The 20,713-nt window shown below is 37.1% G+C and overlaps 1 protein-coding gene across 3 annotated transcripts in view; it reads right to left on the reverse strand.

The window, feature by feature from the left end:
- Sugb (Sugar baby) overlaps positions 1-20,713 on the reverse strand; it is a 32,888-nt gene that overhangs the window by 10,367 nt on the left and 1,808 nt on the right. The window contains exons 4-11 of one of the 3 annotated variants that reach the window (XR_011701348.1): positions 20,199-20,449; positions 16,158-16,287; positions 13,225-13,412; positions 9,194-9,330; positions 7,060-7,184; positions 6,143-6,385; positions 5,683-5,859; positions 477-592 (exon numbers count right to left, since the gene is read on the reverse strand). Coding sequence is in view for 2 of the 3 variants with exons in the window: in XM_071586877.1 (XP_071442978.1) it covers positions 5,533-5,570; positions 5,683-5,859; positions 6,143-6,385; positions 7,060-7,184; positions 9,194-9,330; positions 13,225-13,412; positions 16,158-16,287; positions 20,199-20,449 (1,289 nt within the window). In the remaining variant the exon portion in view is untranslated. Of the gene's footprint in view, positions 1-476; positions 593-5,512; positions 5,571-5,682; positions 5,860-6,142; positions 6,386-7,059; positions 7,185-9,193; positions 9,331-13,224; positions 13,413-16,157; positions 16,288-20,198; positions 20,450-20,713 lie in introns of those variants that run through there. The other 2 variants (XM_071586877.1, XM_071586876.1) reach the window with 2 other exon arrangements.

Raw genomic sequence — 20,713 nt, forward strand, 5'->3', positions numbered from 1 at the left:
TCATTGCAGAATCCCAGGAATTCGTCATCACTTGACCAAAAGGCCTTTAAGCTACCATGTTTCCATGGGAATTTTTTTGGGACGTACTTTCAACGAAATATTAAAACTCTGTTGCTTACTACTTACTCAAAACAGTGTAATACCAAAAGTACATGTCGAAAATTGTAGTAACGGCAACCATTGTCTATGCCTGATGATGCAGGAAAAAATACTTGATAGTAAGTATCTTCCTGGAGAATCAGCTTGCCCTTATACATTGAAGTTATACCCTTAACACCCCCACTGGCCCACGACACTCGGGCTTATTTTAGCACAGCTTTAGGAGAGACAAAAGTGCCTCTTAGTGGTCAGGAAATACGGTACATATAGGCCATATTACAAAAAACTATTGTGAATAACATTCTACAATTGGCAATATTCATTATAAAAGAAGTGTGAGGAGACAGACAAAATAACAGAAGCATAGGGGCAAATACCTGAGGGGATGTGAGTTAGAATGGTCCCCAACTGAGAATCCACAGAATACCCGAGAAGAGAGGTGTGGGTGAAGTCTACATCAGTTCCCGCTCAGGGTCACCATTCGCTCTTGTCTCTGCCAGCCAATGCCGCAAGCCACAGAAGGGATGACAACAATGGAGGGGGCAATAAGTGCTCACATTCAGTCACTCTCACCACCCACATCAGTGACTAAACTTAGAAAAGAAATGAACATGCAAGGGGGCACAGACCAAGAGAGGAAAAGGAGACCGGGACCACCATATGAGTTTAAAGAGTTAACAGGAAGTTTACTTCCTGTGACACAAAATGGCAGAGGATTGCATGTCATACGCACCAATTACATATTAAGACAATTTTGAATGTGAATAAGTGTGACAAATATACAGAGAAACGGAACATGATTGGCTTAGAAAAATCACTTCAAAAAGAGATTTTCAAGGCTTTAGAAATGAGGTGGAAGCATACGATTAAAAAATTAATATTTAATGCAAAAAGAATAGCTGTTAATTACCTGTGCATGCATATTTCACCATCATACCTCAATCACCAGCCATTAAACACATTAATTACCGATCCATAATATTCACATTGGTGTAAATGTCATAAAATATTAGTTTTGATACTGTTACTTATCTTGTGCATTACATTCCAGACAAAAGTAGACCATAATGAAATTTTCATCACTCATCACTCCGAGAGGGCCATTGCATGAGAAAGTTTGTGCTGGTTAGCACGTTGAGGGAGCCGATATTGGGTTTGCCCATGGTATATACTTTCACCTTATTCATGCTGTCTGGATAAACTGTTTCCATTATTGCTTAGGGGAGCCACAAGGGTGCAGTGCCTTCAGCCATGTGCATTGGCAATAGGCAAATGAGTGCGGATATTTTCTATTCCAAAATCCTTTCCTGAAAAAACTACCAGTATAACCCCACTGAAGAAACTACAAGTATCTGCTGGGTGATGTTATATCCCTAGAAAAATAACAGGTTTCTATCAGCCTCTCATGAAGAAGTAAACACGGCCAGTCCCAAAGCAGGTTAAGGTGTTATTTTTAACTCAATCTGACCTGGCAGGCCATAACTGCAATAAATATATTACTTTCCGACAGTGTGAAGCTAGGACTAACTATTAACCGGGATTTATTTAACAGATTTTCACCATTTCTTCACTGATTTATCTGGCATTACTTAACAGACTTACAGAAATAATAAGAGAATATATAAGTGCCATAAATCCTTAGGAAAAAATAGAAACAATTATTTTGGGTACATTTTTTTTCAGCAGCCTCATTTTAGATACACTTTCTCTAGCAAGTAGTTTTAGGTAAGTCCTAAAAATAGGCATCTGTGTTGGCAATGGCCTCCTCATTTGAAGAATCTTTTTCTGCTGAGCCCTTTTTTTTCAAAATTGGGAATTAAAAAAGTCACGGACGGGACAGATCTAATTAATAACATGGATGCTGTAATCATCTGAAATTCAATTCCATAATTTTTGTCATCGATGCTGCACAGGTGTGCACCTGCACCTTGCCTTGGAAGAGAATTTATTTCTTTGCCAAATGAGGACGGTTTTTCTTGATTTCTAGGCTTAACTAGTGTAATAATGACTCATTGTTATTATTATCACTAGTAATCTACCGCTTAGGGAAGATATTGCATGGCCACAGCCTGAACAATTGTACAAAAATGAATTTACTTGCCTCTTCCGCATAAAATGCAAAACCTGAAATCAGAATTCATGACACCATCATCCCTCTTCAATTCTGCATGCTTCCTTCCTCTTTTCATTCCACCCACCATCCCTATCCTATCCTTGCACCTTCCTCGTTTACCTAACATTCCCCCCTCTATCACAGTCTTCAACATCCCACTGCCGATCAATATGCCCTTCATCCATTTTTACTGCCTCCATAGCATTTCTCCCAACAATCAATACCCTCTCCTCCCTTGCTTGTTTTCCTTTCTCTCCACTTCACCTTCTACAACCATCTCAACAAATTTCGAAAGCCTCCAATCTACATCTATATCGCTAATAAGAGCTGAGGTAAGGCCATAATTATTACTATTATTACCAGTAATTTACCAGTTACCAAAGTTTTTGAATGAACACAAGCGACCAAATGGTATAGCAACAATTACCTTCTCTCTCTCTTCACAAAACACAACCCAATATCCTACTCTACAACAAGCCCCTCTGCATGCTTCCTTCCTCCCTTCATCCCATCTAACATCCCCATCCTATTTCTGCCTCTTCCTCGCCTGCCCAACCTCCTCTCCCCCCTTATCGAATTTTTAAACATCCCATTGCCGATCAATACGCCCCTCATCCATATTTCCTGCCTTCCTCATTTGTTTTCCTTTCCGTCCATTTTACCTTCTCCACACCCACATATCAAAACCCTCCAATCTACGCCTATCATCTTGCCTCAAAGACAATGTTTCCGCGCTGTACATAACTACGCTCCATATCAAAGTTTTGCAGAGCCTTTTCTTAAAATCCTGACTCAATGTCCCTGTCATCAACCCCATCCGCCTTGTGAAAGCCTCTTTCCCAAGTGCAATCCTTCTCCTTATGTCCCTACTACTTGGACCAATTTGGTCCAAAACACTTCCGAGGTAAGTAAACTGTTCTACCAGCCCTCATTTAATGCCCTCCAATTTCAAAGTTTAAATTAGCCTTTCTCTTTCTCGCAAACCACACAACTTTTGCCTTATTTACATTTACAGGGTGTCCCAAAAAGTAATAAAAATGATAACTCCTGGCGAAGCGGACGAAGGGAGTGAGACGATTTGCGAAGGGGAAAATGGTGAGAGGTCTTGGGAAAGCAGTATCACCTGTGTCAGTTGTCTGCGGACTGTTACAGTGCATGGGTCTCTGCTCGAATGGACCCCTGTTCAAGCATCGCGTCGCTAATTCATGATGGAGCAATGATAGGCAATAAAATTTTGTGTTAACCTCAGGAAATCAGATTCAGAGCACACGACATTCTTTCAAGGAATGATTTTCTGCTGGAACAAGATATCCCGGGAGGGGAGAGAGAAGGTTGGCAACGAGGATGTCCGTCAACAACACAGTGTGACGAAAATATAAAAAACATGAGAGACATGCTCGTATTTCAATAAATACCCGAGTATCAGAACATGAGCAGTTGAGTGCAATATTTCAAAAACCACATTGCATTGCGTTCTCATAGAAGATGTAGCTATGAGAACAGTTTGTGCCAAGTTGGTCCCCTAAGTGACGTCAGAAGACCAGAAGGCTGCTTGGGCAACAATCTCATGTGATCTCTTGGCTGCTGCCCCATCCGCCCTACAGCCCCGATTTAGCACTGCCAGACTTAGTTTTGCAACCAAGAATCGAAAGTGGCTTGAAAGGCAACCATTTTGAAATGCTGGATAACGAACGGGCGGAACAAAGAGGGCGTAACAAGGCTCCCATTGACGTCTTCCAGGGAGCATACCAAAAGCATGGCAGAGGCGCTGACATCGGTGTGTTGATGGAAAAGGGTGCTGGTTTGAAGTGTTTTAGTAATTGGTACATTGATCTGCAATAAAGTTTTCTCTCGATTTATTCTACTCATTTTTTGGGACCGACTATGTATTTTCATCTCATAAAATCGTACTGACCTTCCAATACACTCAGCAGTGTTTGTAACCCCTTGGCTGACTGACAAACTCAAGTTTGGTCATCGGCATTTCTAACTGATTTTATGAATTCCCGGCCCACTTCCATTCCTACCTCCAGTTCTTCCCATGCCTCTTTGATCATTTCCTCTGCATACAGGTTGAACACCCCCGATGACAATGGGCAACCCTGCCTTACACCTCTCCCTAACACTGCCCATCTCCACTCTCCACCCCCCACTTGCACCTGAGCAGTTTGAGACATATACAGGTTGCTGATGGGTCCCAGCAATCCCACTAATCTACTCCTATTTTCAACAGTACATTAATTAATTTTTCCAATTTCTCTCTATCAAAGGCATTTTTGAAATATACAAAACAAATACACGCTGATTGTATTCTATATTCCTCACTATTAGTGACTTAATAACTGCAATGGTGCCACGCATGTCTCTCCCCTTCCTGAGCCTAAACTAATCACCTCCCAAGTAATCACTTGCCCTGCTCTCCATCCTCTGGCCGATGATCCTGAGAAATACTTTAAATGCATGCAAACATTGTTCTGTAGTCCTCACATATGTCTGCCATTCCCTTGTGGAATAAGAACTAACAATGATCTGACAAAATTTTACAGCCAAATTTCTCACTCATAAATGCCATGATTTAGTCCATAAAAACTCTTCTTCTTTTAATAGATCACTTCTATGCAGTAAACACTTGTATCAGATTATACGTGAGAAAATAATCAGGATATATTTGGGCGTGATGACCTTGGTAATGAAAGCATGGGAAGGTGGTGGCTTCAAAAATGCATAATAAATGGTATAATTTATTCAAATTGATAAACTAATTCCACAATGAACAATTCTCATGAGCCCACCTAAACCACAATGAAACAATTATTAATCAATGGGACCACAATTTACCATACCATTGTGAACGGTCATTGAGCCATTTAGCTGTATCTAACATTTTTTGGCATTCACCTGTTTTATTTTTGTAAATGCAAATTCCCTGACATGACCTCATTTCTCTCGTCATTTAGACTCCATGATACCTCAAAATAATTAACCAGTAAACAACAGCTATTATCAATAGAATGCCTACCTATTTCAATCTATCTCTCCTTCCTGTGAACCTCCCCTGCTCATTGAATGGTGTCAAACTATACGAAAAGAGCCCAAATACTAATGATTACATAAATGGAAAGTTTAAACATGCATTGCAATGGCATTTTCCAGGTGCCTTTCATGTGAGCATCAACTTTTACCCCAGCAAATACAATGAAGTTCTCATTGAGAGACTGAAAAGAGAGGTCAGAGTCTAGAACAGGAAATTAACCTCCATAACCAGCTATCATACCTTAGTCTCAAGGAAAGAATCTCCCACTCAATTGTCAGAGGCGATATTAGTTACTACATAAGAAGCAGGATATCATGGTATGCACTGAAGAATAAATGCATATGCAGCAATGTTACATGGAAGCAGCCATTTAAATAATTAATCCTTTTAATAATACATTATTTCATAATAATTATTCAACTTAAACAGCACAAACCTCCAGGTTTCTGGAATTCAGGTGAACTGGGAGACCTGCAGTATTTTGAGTAGATGGTGTTGATAACAAAATGCAGCACAAAAGCACAGAGTGCAACACTGCCAAATACACGAAAAGTCCAAGATCCTCCATAATTTTCCATCGAAATTCCTCCCAACAAACTCCCGAGAGACACACCTGAAATAAATTAGCCCATAGCCAGATAAGTACCGCCTGCCTTCATTCAGCACTAAATTTATAAACAAAACTTTTTTCAGTTTATGAGCATCACATGGCATGCAATCGTAATGGTTTACGAGCATTACATTATATTTGTCCCTATGTTAACTATTAAACAAACAATCAAAATTCAAAGATGAAATGTTGGGTTGGGGTTCAAAGGTAATGCTACTCATTCTTGCTACTTGTCCAACAAAAAGGAAAGTAAACATGATGCATATTTCAAATTCTAAAAGCTCACCAACTCCTTCAAATATAGCACCAACAAGTCCTTGGATAGTCGCCTCAGTTCCAGGTGGAGAGACGACAGAGGCATACGAAGCCATTGTGGCATACGCTAGACCAAATGTGAGGCCATGGAGCAATTCAATGGGCAGTGCATACCATGGGTTGTCCAGCACAGAGTAGAGAACCATCCGAGCACCAAATGCCAATAGCACCACTGACATTGCATTTTCATGGCCAATTTTCTTCACAATACGTCCTAGAAGGTAATTTGCTATCACTAAAAACAAAGCTACATTCAATGTGCAAACAAAAACATATTTTAATTATATTAACAGCTTGCCATGCCAACAACATCCACTTTGACCATATATCATCATTCATCCTACTTTTTTAAATACATCATTTGATCATAATAAATTTCATCGATTAAGATGACGATTTATCTCATAATTTCCATTTTAGGATAATTTTTAAATAGTAAAATACAGAGAAGTGAGTAACCCATACATGGGTTAATTTGTTTAAAAACATTAGCTGGATTAATGTTTCCAGATGATTGGGTTTGCTAAAATCAGTTCAAAGAGACAGGAAGCAATTTTAAAGAATGCAAACAGTATGGCCAACAACGGTATTTTGACTTAGGTACATGCGTTAATTAGAAGAACACCTCTTAAATAATTATGGGGGAAGTTCTCAAAGACACTGTTAATTGAAATATGTACTTATTCTTGGAAAAGAATCCTTCTCTTCGTACTGTCTCTTAATATCTCAAAAATATTTTGCTGACACAATGTAGCACAGCATGGGTGCTCATGGTTTGGGATCTACTTGATCTATTCGAACATCATGTCTCTTGAGGCATGCTCATCTGGCAAACAACATCTTGGCTACTCAAGTCACTATTAAGTATCATTGACTGATGACACCAACCAGAAAGAAAGAAGAATGGTATCTCTCCAAGGAAACATTGTGTAGCCATCACCAAACCCTCCAACGTCTTCACCCAATCCACTGCTGTGCAGGTATCCTGTTTCTCGGCAAGGATCTCCAAATGCCTAAAATTAGATTCAAACACAGAGTCATATTCTAATAAATAACTGTACCTAACTATAAAATATCTATAAAACTACATCTACAGCTAGCAATGTTGTTCAGACATTTTCCAATACTGAAATGGTTTCTTTATTACTGCGAACGGAGTGAAAACGGTATCTTTCTATATAATAAATAGAGTACTTGGCAAGCAGTTTCATTTTTATGCACATATGTAATTAGAATCAAAGGACTTCCAAGAAATGAGTTCAGAGCTTGGCATGCACGTGGAGGATTGGTGCAAGACTTCAGTAATCACAAGTGCAAGTTAAAGCACTATTTCACTCAGTTAGTTACTCAACAGCCCTTCTTGAAAAATTAATTCATATATACATGAAATGCGCTGCAATGTTACTAAGGGTTGATTTATAAAGAATCAATATCGTAAGCATTGAGGAAGTGTTTGCACATTATGGGAATCTGCAAATCTGAACTAATTTTTCCCTGAATTTCCCATATCAACTTCTGAAATTTTCCAGGATAATATTTTCAACAAATGCAGATGACTTTTTAGTAAAATATATAAGTAAAATTCACATTTTTGTAAGTACTGTGCAATGGAGAAGAGGGTGACAAAAATATGTGTGTCTAAATTTCAGTGTTTTTTCAAAAGGAAGTCTCTTAAATGCAAGGAGCATTGCTTACTGCAGTAAGTGAATCGAAATGGCTCTTAAAAGGGTTATTTCACAGCAACAATATTAAAGACAATTAAAAGATAGAATAAATGGATAGGTAAAGATTAGTTCTGGTGCAGGAATGGAAATCAAAACATGGTAAATTGAATGCAAGGCTGATGCCATACAATTTCAATGCATTCAAAACACAACTTAAAGGAAATAAAACTCTCTCAACACAAGACCTCTTCATCAATATGGCTTTAAACATTTTTTTTTCAGTTTTTTCCTGAAAATTCCCCAAGTTGTCTTATGTTTTCCAGGTCAGTGGAAAAACTGATATTCCATTAGAGTGATGAATTGTAAGGATTTGCCATCCGTCATTACCAACAAGCCACAGAATAAACAGTAATAAATTATTACGTTATACATTGCCTACCCTTTAGTTATTCCCAATCCACATTACAGTTACAACTTGCCACAGGAGGCCAACCCTGGTTTGAACATTCCACTGGTTTGTATGTACATGCTCAATTCCAGGTCACATAAACAATATGATATAAAGCACACACTGTACTCCTAAATAAACGTATTTTAGACAATACAATGGCACATATTGCCATTAAGCTTAATTTAAGTTAAAGATAAATTTACAAGGACTAAATAATGTTCTAAATCTGAGGAGGTACTTCTTTTAATCATCCCGAATCTCCTGCTTTGCTTTCCTGCAAAAGAGGACGAGAGCAAGTGAGCCCTTCATCCAACCCTTACATCATCCCAGCCAATCCTAATGCCGCTTCAGTCTTTGCCAGCTCCCCTTCACATGAATGCCTTTCTGCAAAGCACACACTTCTGCCAAAGCTGAGGTAATTTCTTATTGGGCAATTCCAAACTGCTAACTTGTTCTCAACTTAACAGTTCTTGACTTTCCCTGATTTCGTATCACAATTTACAAGAGACCCAAGAGTGATATCCATTTCCTAATTGGAATTATAATTTATATTGATATTTTGTCAACATTAATTAATTTAACTAGGCATGTATGGTACCTGTATACCATCTGAAAATGTCTTTCATGCATTGCAAACCAAGATTCTTATTAAATTTTAAATTATATTTTAATCCTCAATACAGGCATGCATCTATATGTAATTTGTACCTGTGCATAAATATTTTTTTATTACTGTAGAACTAATCAATGTTTTTGTTTTTCTTTTTGGTTAAAGGGTTATTCCCGTCAATAAATAAATATCTCCCATAATTTCCCTTGGATTATTCCCAATTACAGACCGGGTGGCCACCGTGGTTAAATCATGCCATAAGACCAGTGATATAGATTACAATTACATCCCAATTACCAGAAGAGAAACTGCCACAGCAGCCCGGTGCACAAGCCAAAGATAATGCACCACAGCAAAAAAACAATGATCCTGAATTCAAATAAGAGCCTCGTCACATCTCGTGCTATACTGGCTGACATTTTAGCTTCGCTGTGCTGTAATAAAAGATGCTCATCAGAAACAAGGGCAGAGGAGTATTTCAATACATCTATAATTGCCACAAAACCAGAAATATTAGTAAAATGTGAACATAAATGGAGTGCATTCAATACCCTTACGACTCCTTCAAAATGCACCACGGACAACATTATTACTCTCTCTCCAGTTATAATTACTCACGTTCATTTTTAAAATTTACAAAAATATAAGTGCACTGCTCTAAGTGACTTTGATACAAGGGAAAGATTTAGATTCAATTACAATGTCAATCATATTTAGCTAATAACATGACATATTTATCCTTCTATGGAGATATTATATGTTGCTTACTAAACAGATAAACACTATACACCAATAATATGACATTATGCAGTATTTTCAACTTAAAGCAATAATATATTGACACCATGTTACCAACTGTTGATGGTAACATGGTGCCAATGTATTATTGCTCCCTGATGTGGACCAACTGTGGGTCTCTGGCACATAGAATTACTTTCCCTTAGTTCCAAAACTTATTTTTATTCGTACAAAATATATGCACAAAGGAAGAATGTAACTGTGTTCAAAACATTACTTGGCACAACAGAATATAAAAAAGGCACTCATCAGCAAACTGAAAGAGAAGGACTGCTAATTGCTCCAAGATATTCATTATGTAACATCTTTGAAGGCCAAATTAAAAAGCAGACAGGACAAATGAGAAAAACTGAATCCCAAGCATATGTGACATTGCTGATTCCACAAATGCATGGAACAAGTACATATTTTCAATGTTCTCATTCGGGCAAAATGTAAGTGGCTCTTTTAAGTAATAATGTGAGCGTTTTACTCTAATATTATCCTAATTTATTCTCCTGGGCATCATATGGAATTATATATTTCTAGTGATCATCTGTTGGCATGCTGCACAATTTTTCCTGATTTAAAAAAAATTATTATGTAGATGAATACTTGGTCTTCATATTGGACACCACGTAGGCCCTTGTTCAAAAAATTAAATTTTCTTACCATTTAGGTTTACATGAGCATTTCGAAAGCCACTTTCACTTCACTGAATAATCAGAATTTGCATTAATTTATCATTTCATTGTTATCAATTTTAAATAACCTCAGAAATGATTGAATTAATAACTTTAGCATTGAAAGTTTGAGTAGCTGTCAAGATATTCCTTCGTATGAAAGAAAACTACTGTTTATCTATCATTATAAAAAATAATCTTAATTTAACACAACACACATTATAATGATTCCTAACCGTACATACATGGTCTGTGCAAAAAAGATGAGGCTGGCCTTTCTACTGGCAAACTGCTTGACCGATCACAATCACCGAGGTATCCCCTTGTGGCGGTGTCTGTGACAAGTGAAACACAGTCTTGCTTGCTTGATATCTTCACTTGACTCCGCATGACAGTGATTCTTGTCTGAGTTTGCACAGGCTTGTAATACTAATTCTTATGTCGGTGAGAATTAAACTGTTATAGAAGCATCGCATGTACATTGAATTTTGTTTTATCTTCGGGAAAATTGTAACTGAAACTAATGCAATGATTCAAGAGGCATTTGGCAATTAATCTAAGAGTCGGGCACAGTGTTTCTGTTGGTGCAACCACATCCAGTCTGAACAAACATCGACCAATGAAGAACCGAGAATTAGAAAATATCTACGACAACCAACGATGTCCACGTCAACAGAGTGAATAATTTACTTGGCATGAGCGATTTGGTGAACTACTGACATTGTGATGAATTGGGATAAAACATTACTCTAATGGCTCTAATACATCTGTCATTTCACAGTTTTTAACTTTAGAATTACAGATAGTGACGAATAAATTTGATAAATCCAATTTCTCAAGAAATATTTCGAGCAAGATAAATTAATTATCCAGAAGAACTCACAGAATGTAAAGGTCATACTTAAAATTGCTCATTTTGCTGAATTGTGAGGCCCAGTCAAACAACCACTTCATATGTCACCTGCACAGAAAATTACGTCCCTGATATTTGTGAGGCCAAGCAAAACTTGTATGTTATGATTTATGCTTGGTTTTCTACTTTTTTTCAATCTGGATTCATGAGGGTTGTAGTTATTATGTTATTAGTAATACCTGGTGATTGCTTTTCGTCGGCTGTGTTATTCCACCTGAAAGCTGTTGAAGATTTATTTTAAGAGGTATTGTTGCCTGATTTCATTGTGCTGTGAAAGCAATGATGAACTGGCGTTTATACACTAACTAATGTTAGAATAGTAAGAGTTGAAGAGAAAATGACATCTACGAATGCAAGTGTTAAAATAATGCTGCTTAAATGCAGACAGTGCTTAACAGAAACTAGAATCTGACTTTTATTAGTACATCACATGGTGTGGTCTCTTTATACCCCATTTTGGTTATTTCATATGCCCACCTGAATATTTTTTCATCAACTAGAGTAATCATCTTTCTACCTAGCTATTCATTGCCATAAACAGCAGTATGGTATGGATAACCACCTTCATCTTCATGTTTACACAAACATTGCATTTCTTAATTTAACCTATAACTAATGAACCAAACATGCGGCATGCAATGTAACATATGATATTGATGCTATGATACTGGTAAACACAAATAAGAGGATTTAAATATGACCTATTTTTTACTCTGTTAATGGTATGGCACTTTTGTTTAAAAGGAAGCTATTTTCAATAGCATGTAGATTACTGTCATATGGTGCAGAAGACTTATGTATCACTACTTTTTATATTCTCTTCATTTAAAATACTTAAAAACCATGTTAGAGTTAACTTTTACCAATTACGCCAGTTTGGAACAAATTTAGAAAATCGTTTGCATTTCTCACAGTAAAAAATATATTATTAGCTTTAACATGCAAGCCTTTCAATCTTCTGGGCGGAAATGAACCAGATTCAGAAACACGGAAGGTTATTTTCATTCAAAGATCGAGCTTGTTGTGATGCAAATATGTATGCATGAGACACTGTCCCAAAATTGCTTGGGTCAACACATGACCAGGTAATTTTTGAGAATGCAAAATTGAATGCAAATGCTGAACTACGAAGATATGGAAATGATTTGTCACAGGGGGATTCTGGTTATGGATTGAAGAAGTATTTACTAATATTTATTATGCATATAAAATTATTAAACAAATAGTCTTAGATAATACATATTTTTAACTAAATTATTGCAGTGGATACCCTGAAAATCTGGCAATGCCAAAAAATTTATGATAAATTAACATTAATAGTTTGCGGTTGATGTATTTATGATAATCCAGGCATAACAGCTCTTCTTTGACATAAAATACCTACAGTGACAGCTGTAATATCCTGAAAAGTCAGAGAAATTAGTTAATACGAGATTATTAAACCACCATCACTAACAAGGGGCACTCAATATAGTGAGTCATTTTGTATGGATTGCGCTCCCATTATTAGGAGATTCCACTTTACATTAATGAAAATAAGTACATCATTTACTTGGGTGCAGATTTTGGTAAGAATTCCTTCAACCCAAAAGGAACCTAAAAAAATAATTGATTGGGCATCATTTTGCTCCATGTTCAAGCACGTCTCACAAAAAGCTTCTGACATTAATGAGAGAAGTAAAGAAGAGATAAATCATCAAATGTGGTTCATCCATCTCATTCACACACCAAATATGCTCCAAATATACGAATTCACCCATTTCTGGCTGAGTTCCATCCAGCACACTCTTGGTGCTTATCCTTGCAGACAGAATACTCTTCCCAGACAACCTCCAGTTATTTGGTCCATGGAGCAATTCTATGCACATGAATATTGAATCGTATGCCAATTGTACAATTTTGGTTGGAAGAGCTTCCCAGATTCATTACATCTTGAAACTAGAATTAAGACTTACCTTAAGCCGAGTGCAGTTGAGGAAATCTATTATTAACAAGGCAGTTGCCAGATAGAACACTGGAATGTAATTCTTGTGTGTTTGCCCCTGGCTCCATTGGTCCACCAAAAACCCAGCAAGGACAGCAAAGATGCCCCAACCGATCGATCCCCAAAGCCTCTGCCTTCCATAATCCGAAGGCTTGTCTCCTGTTCAAATAAATGGCCAAGGTTCCACTTTCAGCAAAGACCAACATTCAGGAGCCAGCATTTAGTTTGATAGGGGGGAGAGGAAAACTATTCTGATTTGAAGCCCCATCTAACTATCAACTATGAACAGAGAAATTCAGATTTTAATATTCTAGGGGACCAGTGAAAAATATTTACAATGGAGAAATTAAATGAAGTAATTGACTTGGTAATTCCACACACTTCATTGGAATTAATTAACACTTTAGTGGAATAAAGAGTGCGGAATTACAAAGTCAATTGTTTAATTTCAATATGTTATGCAAATTCCATAAAATTACATTAGAGACAACAGAAAAAATTTACACTGGAGATTTACCATTAACTTAGGTCATGGGACTAAGAAATTCAAAAACTGTATTTTTATGCTTGACAAATAATATCTCACAAGATTATAATTACAAATAGAAAAAACGCAGTAATCAACCCGAAGGTCGGTTTCGTAGGTGATGGTAGAGTTCACTCAGTACCAAACCCTATTCGGCATGAGAAATTCACACATCAGGGTAGGGGGGCTAGTTCCTTTTCCTGAGCCGGTTATGGTTTCCCAGGAAGACCTGGTACCCAAAAAATCACTTTAGCTTGGGTGGAGCTGCAGGTGCCCGAGTGCCTTGCCCGGGAATCAAACCCGGGACCCTCCGGTCAGCAGTCCAACGCTCTACCCACTGGACTATCGTGACCCACACAAATAGAATATGAACACCAATATAAAATCAATCAAGGAAGATGCAATAAAATAAATGAAGTAATCCTAGCACTGAACTGAAGGACAACTGAGGAGAATAAGAGGTGAATCGCTAAACTTAAGTAAAATAGGGTAATCATTAGTTCATCATTTGGTGTTCTTTGCCATCAGAGATGCATATTATCTATTGGTAGATTCTAACCCACACAGAGTGCCAAGAAAAGAATGGAGACGTTTTCTTATTGTCATCTCCACTGTTACTCGTCTATGAGGATCTATGAGATCACTCGCTTGTTTGTTTGAATGACCAACTGCTTTCTACAAGGGCGTGTCAAGTAAAAACTTTACAACTGCGCCATAATTTAAAAGCACCATCTACCATGGTGTAAGTTAGCAGTAATTATGGCCATGGTTTGAAGGAATTCCCACCGTTAGCAGCAATGCAACAGTATGGTGCAGTTATAGTTTAACATGACAGCTCCACTTTCAACAAGCACCACAGAGGAGCACCATGCTTCTGTTTGTTTATCAAGTATTTGAAGGTTGAAACATCACAATCCATCAACTAATAAAAGTTCAGCATGGTAAAGCACATTGGTCACTTCAGCAGTGACGTCTGGTGACCTAACACACAGCGCAGCGGCGGCTTGCATGGTCGGATGTAGACAAGAAAGCTCCTCAACAGAGTGTGGCTCCTGTAAATGGACTCCCCTTGACCAGATCTGGCAGAGTGAGTGGGAAGACACGAGATGCCTTTGCAGCAGGGCTCACGGTGTTCCCAGAGGTATTTGTAATACTTTACTTCCAAAATATTTTGATGGTGGCTAATTTTAACTTTTAATGGAACAAAGGTTTAAATCAAAGGCAATCTTTCCAGCCATATTTCCATCATTGTAAACGGGACTCGTGAGAAGTTGAACATTCTCTTTGTTCTTTAACCTCCAACCACAACATACCTCTGCCAACCACTTGATGAGTGGAAGCAGATGAAATGGAAGCTTCCTCCCAAAACGCGAGTTTCCTAAAGAGTGCTAAAATTAGCCCTAGAGCACACAGAACCCACCATGCTGACTGACATAAGTCAAGATTCTAGGTAGCACATATATTGCCGACTGATAGGTCACGATTCCTTTGATTAGTTCCAGACTTTTACATTAGCAAGACAGGTCCATTGCGAGATGCATCTTCAAGAGATGCATTAATGCCGATTCTCAACAATTTCCAGACTGTCAGTGGGCCTTATCCCTGAGCTAAACAAAAATTCCAGGTGGACCTGGAAAACATATCTATCTCAGCAATTGTTCCCAATCTGTAACCACCATACTGAGTACTTATCACTGAACACCCTTTCGTCCCCAAGGACCTCAATTCTTACCTAGAACAGCTCAGATCCATCACCCTAGATTTAAATGAACCTCGCCAAGAGCACAAAAGTGGTCCAAATGTTAAAGCAAAGCAAATTTGTCATCCCATTTTTAATCACGTGATTCCTTCCAAATAGTGTTTTTGGTTTTAGTTTCAGTTGACTTAACAAAAAAGCATAATTATTTTTACGCTGGTAATATCACAGGACAAAATGGATGATCAACAGATAAAATAACCTGGCATTAGTCTTCATAAATCTCATTCCCATCAAAGTCCTTCCTTAATTCCCTAAATCCAACCCATTTCCAGAAAAATGTACACACACACATAATATAACTAGCTTTATGATTAAATTTTGAAAAAGTTTAAATTTAACTTAAAAGATTCCAATAATTTTCAAGAATTAAAAAATTACTTTTTAGTCTAGCATCTCAACCTGAAAATTGGTTAATAATCAGTGCACCCAATAACAGCCCATTAATTAAATATATTCAATTTTCGGTGTGATTCAAGGAAACCAAGTATAGAAGGCCAATAATTTTTTGCTGTTCCCAATTTATCACCAATTATGTAAACTGTGACCTCCCAAATTCTCTTGGATAGTTGATTCAATTCATCACCTCCCTTAGTGGTTAATAACTTGCTACAGGCCATACCGAGAACTTCAAAGCAAATCGCATCCCCAATGCTGACAGTCACTGCCATCCCAACCCAGGCAGCGAGGACCAGAGCACCAAAGATCCAGAACAGGAAGCTTAGCCCTACTTTATCACCATCTGCATAAACCTGGAACACAAAGCATTCATCAGCTGGGAAATGCACATACCTCCTCCTCCCCTATCATCCCTCCCCATTGCCTGATATAAACACATCCTCCCTAACATTCAGAGTCGATGACATTCCTTTATGTCCGCACATATGTTTAGAAGAGGGATATTGAAAATTCAAGGAGAAAGAAGTAGTAGAAAATGGCAGGGAACTTAATTTGTACTTTAAGATAGGATTATCCAACCATATAACAAAGAGAAAACAGAACTTAGAAATTGGAGAGTGCGTACACACACATCTTTATGCAACATCCATTTCACTAGGACAGGTTAATTATATTTAAAAGTAAATATCCAGATTTTTTCTAAAGCTTTATCAAGAGGATGATTCAGAGTGAACATTTTGTCTTTGTTCTCCCAACAGATGGCCTACAGGTGACCCTGGGAAGCTTCAGCACGGCAACAAAGAGAGCGGAATTTAGGGAAAATGAGTCCAAAACGAAAGTCAGATCATGTTGATAAGGAGGAACCAGAGAGTCATTGCAAAGTGAATGCAACAACATTTTTCCCCAATATACCAATGACCCCACTTTAGTATACTACCTTTCACGTGAACATCTTTTCAATAAAAACCCTAAAGATTTATAAAAGAATGCAAAATACCATACATGATTGTCAATAAATCTTTGTTATTTCACTTTTTGTTGAAAATTGCAACATCAATTTTGGTCATATATTTTTTAAATATCTTTAACCTTCTTTGGTTGCACAGAATTTGCTTATTTTTCTTATGTACTCCAAAAAAGTGGTTACAAACATTTATAGCACAAAAAGGTTTTTTGATCCATTGTATGATGGATAAATTTTCAGGGTATATCTCTTATTTACAGTTACATCATTGAACCTGTTACCTCATCATTGAACACAAAGAATCTGCACAATGCTGCCCTGTGTATTTCTTGGGATTCTGGGGTTTGGCACACAATTTAACACCAATTGACTGGGAAAACAGTCAAACTCTACTGCCATATCCTTCATTAATTTCATTCCCTTCAATTCATTTTTTTCTGGATGTCAATGATCTAAAATATGAGCTGACAAATGAGGGTCCCAAATCCCAGAAAAGAGTTTCATTTGTCACCTCTTAGTTCTCCAACCATTACAGTACCTACATACTAATTATTTTGTTCGGTTTACCTACAACCTTGCTAGCTGCTGTTGCAGACATGATCATTTAAGATTTTTTGGTCTTACGGCTTGTTGTTTTGCAAGTTATACAAAGAGGAAACCAAAGACCTTTGTCTCTCTTGATGACGTAAGAAATTAAAGTGATGACTGATATACATCCATGGAGTGACAAGCTCACTGCTCTTGTTTTACATGACATGAATTCAATGGAAATCACCCTCATATTTTTTTTATCAGTTCTGACATGTGTCAGACCTTAAGTTTAGAATTTTTCTCCTTACTCAAATGGGCATGAACCAATTATCAGCGGTAATGTTTTTATTGGATCTGAAGAGCAACTCTGAAAATTGCAGCACTATTTCGGCTTCAAGACCTTCCTAACTTCCTCTTATAGTATCATTCCAACAGCCTATCCTCCTGCATACATGTAGAAGTTGAAAAATAACTATTAATTGCACCAATCAAATAAATCCTCCTCTGAACATGCTCAACTGGCTTCCGCAGGGGATGAACTTTTTGAAGCAGTATCACCCTCAATTACATAAGGTGAATAAACATTCCATGAATGCAACTTGTAGCATCTAAATATTAACACTATTAGGAGTTATCACTGAGGCATCCAGAATGTAGCCATGCAGATCACCCTGGCATGGCTGAATTCTGTCATAAGGGCAAGCAAAGCGGAGAAAAATGAGTACAAAAGAAAGACATCGTCCTGGCACAAACTATACAGAAATCACTTAAACAATTAAAAAAATAATAATTCAGTTCAATTGGTTCAAAATATGCCACGCATGAATCCATAGTTTGATTGGAAAACTGCAGGTTATGGAAACAGGCCAAGAAAAGCTTTTAATTTGCAAATATTCTGGTAAATTTTGAAGTTCTGGTCAACTTTCTCTTTGGTAATTATTTCTCATCAATTGAAATTTGATACTTATGCACCAAATTATAAAATTCACCATAGCAGGCATCAAAAATATGTATCCACGTCAAACAACTGGCTCTTTCTCCCAACCCAATAACACAAAACCTGGATTTTCTGCAGCAAAATGATGAAGAGCCACATGGACTGTCTCGGCCACTTGAGATGAACATTTATTAAATCCCTCCCCTAGAAGAGGATCTGGTTTCTCCAGGAACCTCTTTTTTCTCTTGAGCACTTCCTTCTTTAACTGTGTACATATCATCTGAATGAGCAATTTGATAACTTTAAATAACAGCGTAGTCATTAGTGTCATTTTCCACTTCACTTTCTTCTTCTACCGAATACTCCACCACTTGTTCCTAAAAATTCAGTTTCCCTGGTAGTAGCAGTTGAGTGGAACTACGCTGATCATCGAATTGATGGACAGGCCATCAAGTCCATGATGTTTGCAATGCCAAACTCACCAATACTTCCCCTAAGTGATTTAACGGACTTTCATATTCAGGAATAATACTCCATGGAGGAACATTTTTCTTAAAAATGACGTCTAAGTTTGGTATTGGTGAGGAATAATAACAAAATTATCACTTTAAAAGAATAAAATATTTATTACGCATTTCATTGTTAAAAGAAAACTAACCTGAGACACAATTATGTCTTCTAACACTATAATCGGACGATACTACTTGAAAATGCAATATTTTTCCTTCGCAGGAGCAAGGTACTTTCCCAGTCTATGATCTATTTTACTTTCCCAGTTACTGATCTATGCTTTGAAGCCTATTCTTTGGGAAATTATTTTCTCATTTTTTAGGCTTTCCCTGTTGCTGGCCAAGCAAAGATGGTGATGATGAGGTCAAAACAAACATATTGCAGTGGTAATCAAATTAGGCAGCAGATTTCTATGAGAATGGGATTCAAAAACTGTTCCTATGATGCAGAAAGTGACTAGTGCAAAATTATGTAGAAAAGTTGATTACGGTAGAGGTTTTCAAGTAAAAATGAAATTTCTAAGAAAAGTACACTCATTTTTTTTTATTTCTAATGGGTGTCAATCCATGTCTTGACTGTGGCCTTTTAACAAGATTTTTAATTATTATGATAATAGTGTATCAATGTCCAAAAAGTGCTGTTTTTGGATCAATACTAAACAAATATTATTAGTTCTTACTGAAACATATTTACTAATGAATTCAGCACTTCAGTTTACTCCAACCAAATTTTTCAAAAGCACTATGTTCCATTTCTCTCAGGCTAATTTTTTGACAACTTTTTAATTATTTAACTATACATGCCTGTAATATTTCACATTCATTTGGTCATCAGCTTAATAATGTTCTGACAGATAGGCCATAAGCTGATTTGACGGTACATCAGCCATTTATTTAATAAGAGAGTATTTTTTAACAATTCTTATCTTTTTATCAACTTTTTAATTCATTTTTTCACTGTGTAAAATTTTTAATGGCTTTCATTTTTCATTGCATTAAACAGTAACCTATGTCATTGCTTCTATTCATGTATTTCAAAAAGGACTTACAATATCTGGTCTTAATCTCAGCCCTGAACATTTAATTAGATCGTGAGCTAGAACTCTTGGTCATCAACATGAAAATTTTTTTTATAGTTAATCTCAATAATTAATTTAAAATTATGGCTTCCACGCTAATGTATTTTTGTAAGGAATAAGGCATTCCAGGACTGCTTCTATGATTCTGATTATGAGAAATAACTTTTTCTTCTAAGGACCCGTTCGCACCACACCCTGGCATTTACACTAAGCAGGAATCATAGGGCTGGTTGCACACACTCACCGGAGCAGCGGCAATGGCTTCAGAGACCTTCAAATTGTCACATGACATCCCACACTCCGCATTCAACTGCTCATTGCAGTATGGAATTACTGATATGCCATGCGGGAAGATTGCTTCCGATACTCGAAAATATAAGCATGATTGAAGCAGCAGCGTGTGGGCTAAAGGCACTTTAATGGTGAATTCAAGTTTATCGATCAAGTCTTTCCTCTCTTTTGCAAGTGTGTTGGATGAGGAACTGGAAGGCTGGCCTGGAGTAGATAAAAACATTCTGATTAGAATACGAGATTCCTACTAATGAAAGGATTTAAAGACAATTTAGTAATATGAAAGAAAAATTATTTTGAATTGAACTCATAAGTTGGTACATTGTAAATTGGCATTTTGTTAAAGGTGATGGGATTAGAAATGAACTTAATTTGGAAGCACTCATTTTTTTGGGCAATGCATTTCAAATACAAAGCCATAACCTTGAAAAAAAAGGATGCAATATATAAAAGTGAAAGAAAGAAAAG

The sequence above is a fragment of the Hetaerina americana genome, unplaced genomic scaffold (assembly GCF_022747635.1).
Source record: "Hetaerina americana unplaced genomic scaffold, ioHetAmer1.1.p SCAF_27, whole genome shotgun sequence".
NCBI classification, from domain to species: Eukaryota; Metazoa; Arthropoda; class Insecta; order Odonata; family Calopterygidae; genus Hetaerina; species Hetaerina americana.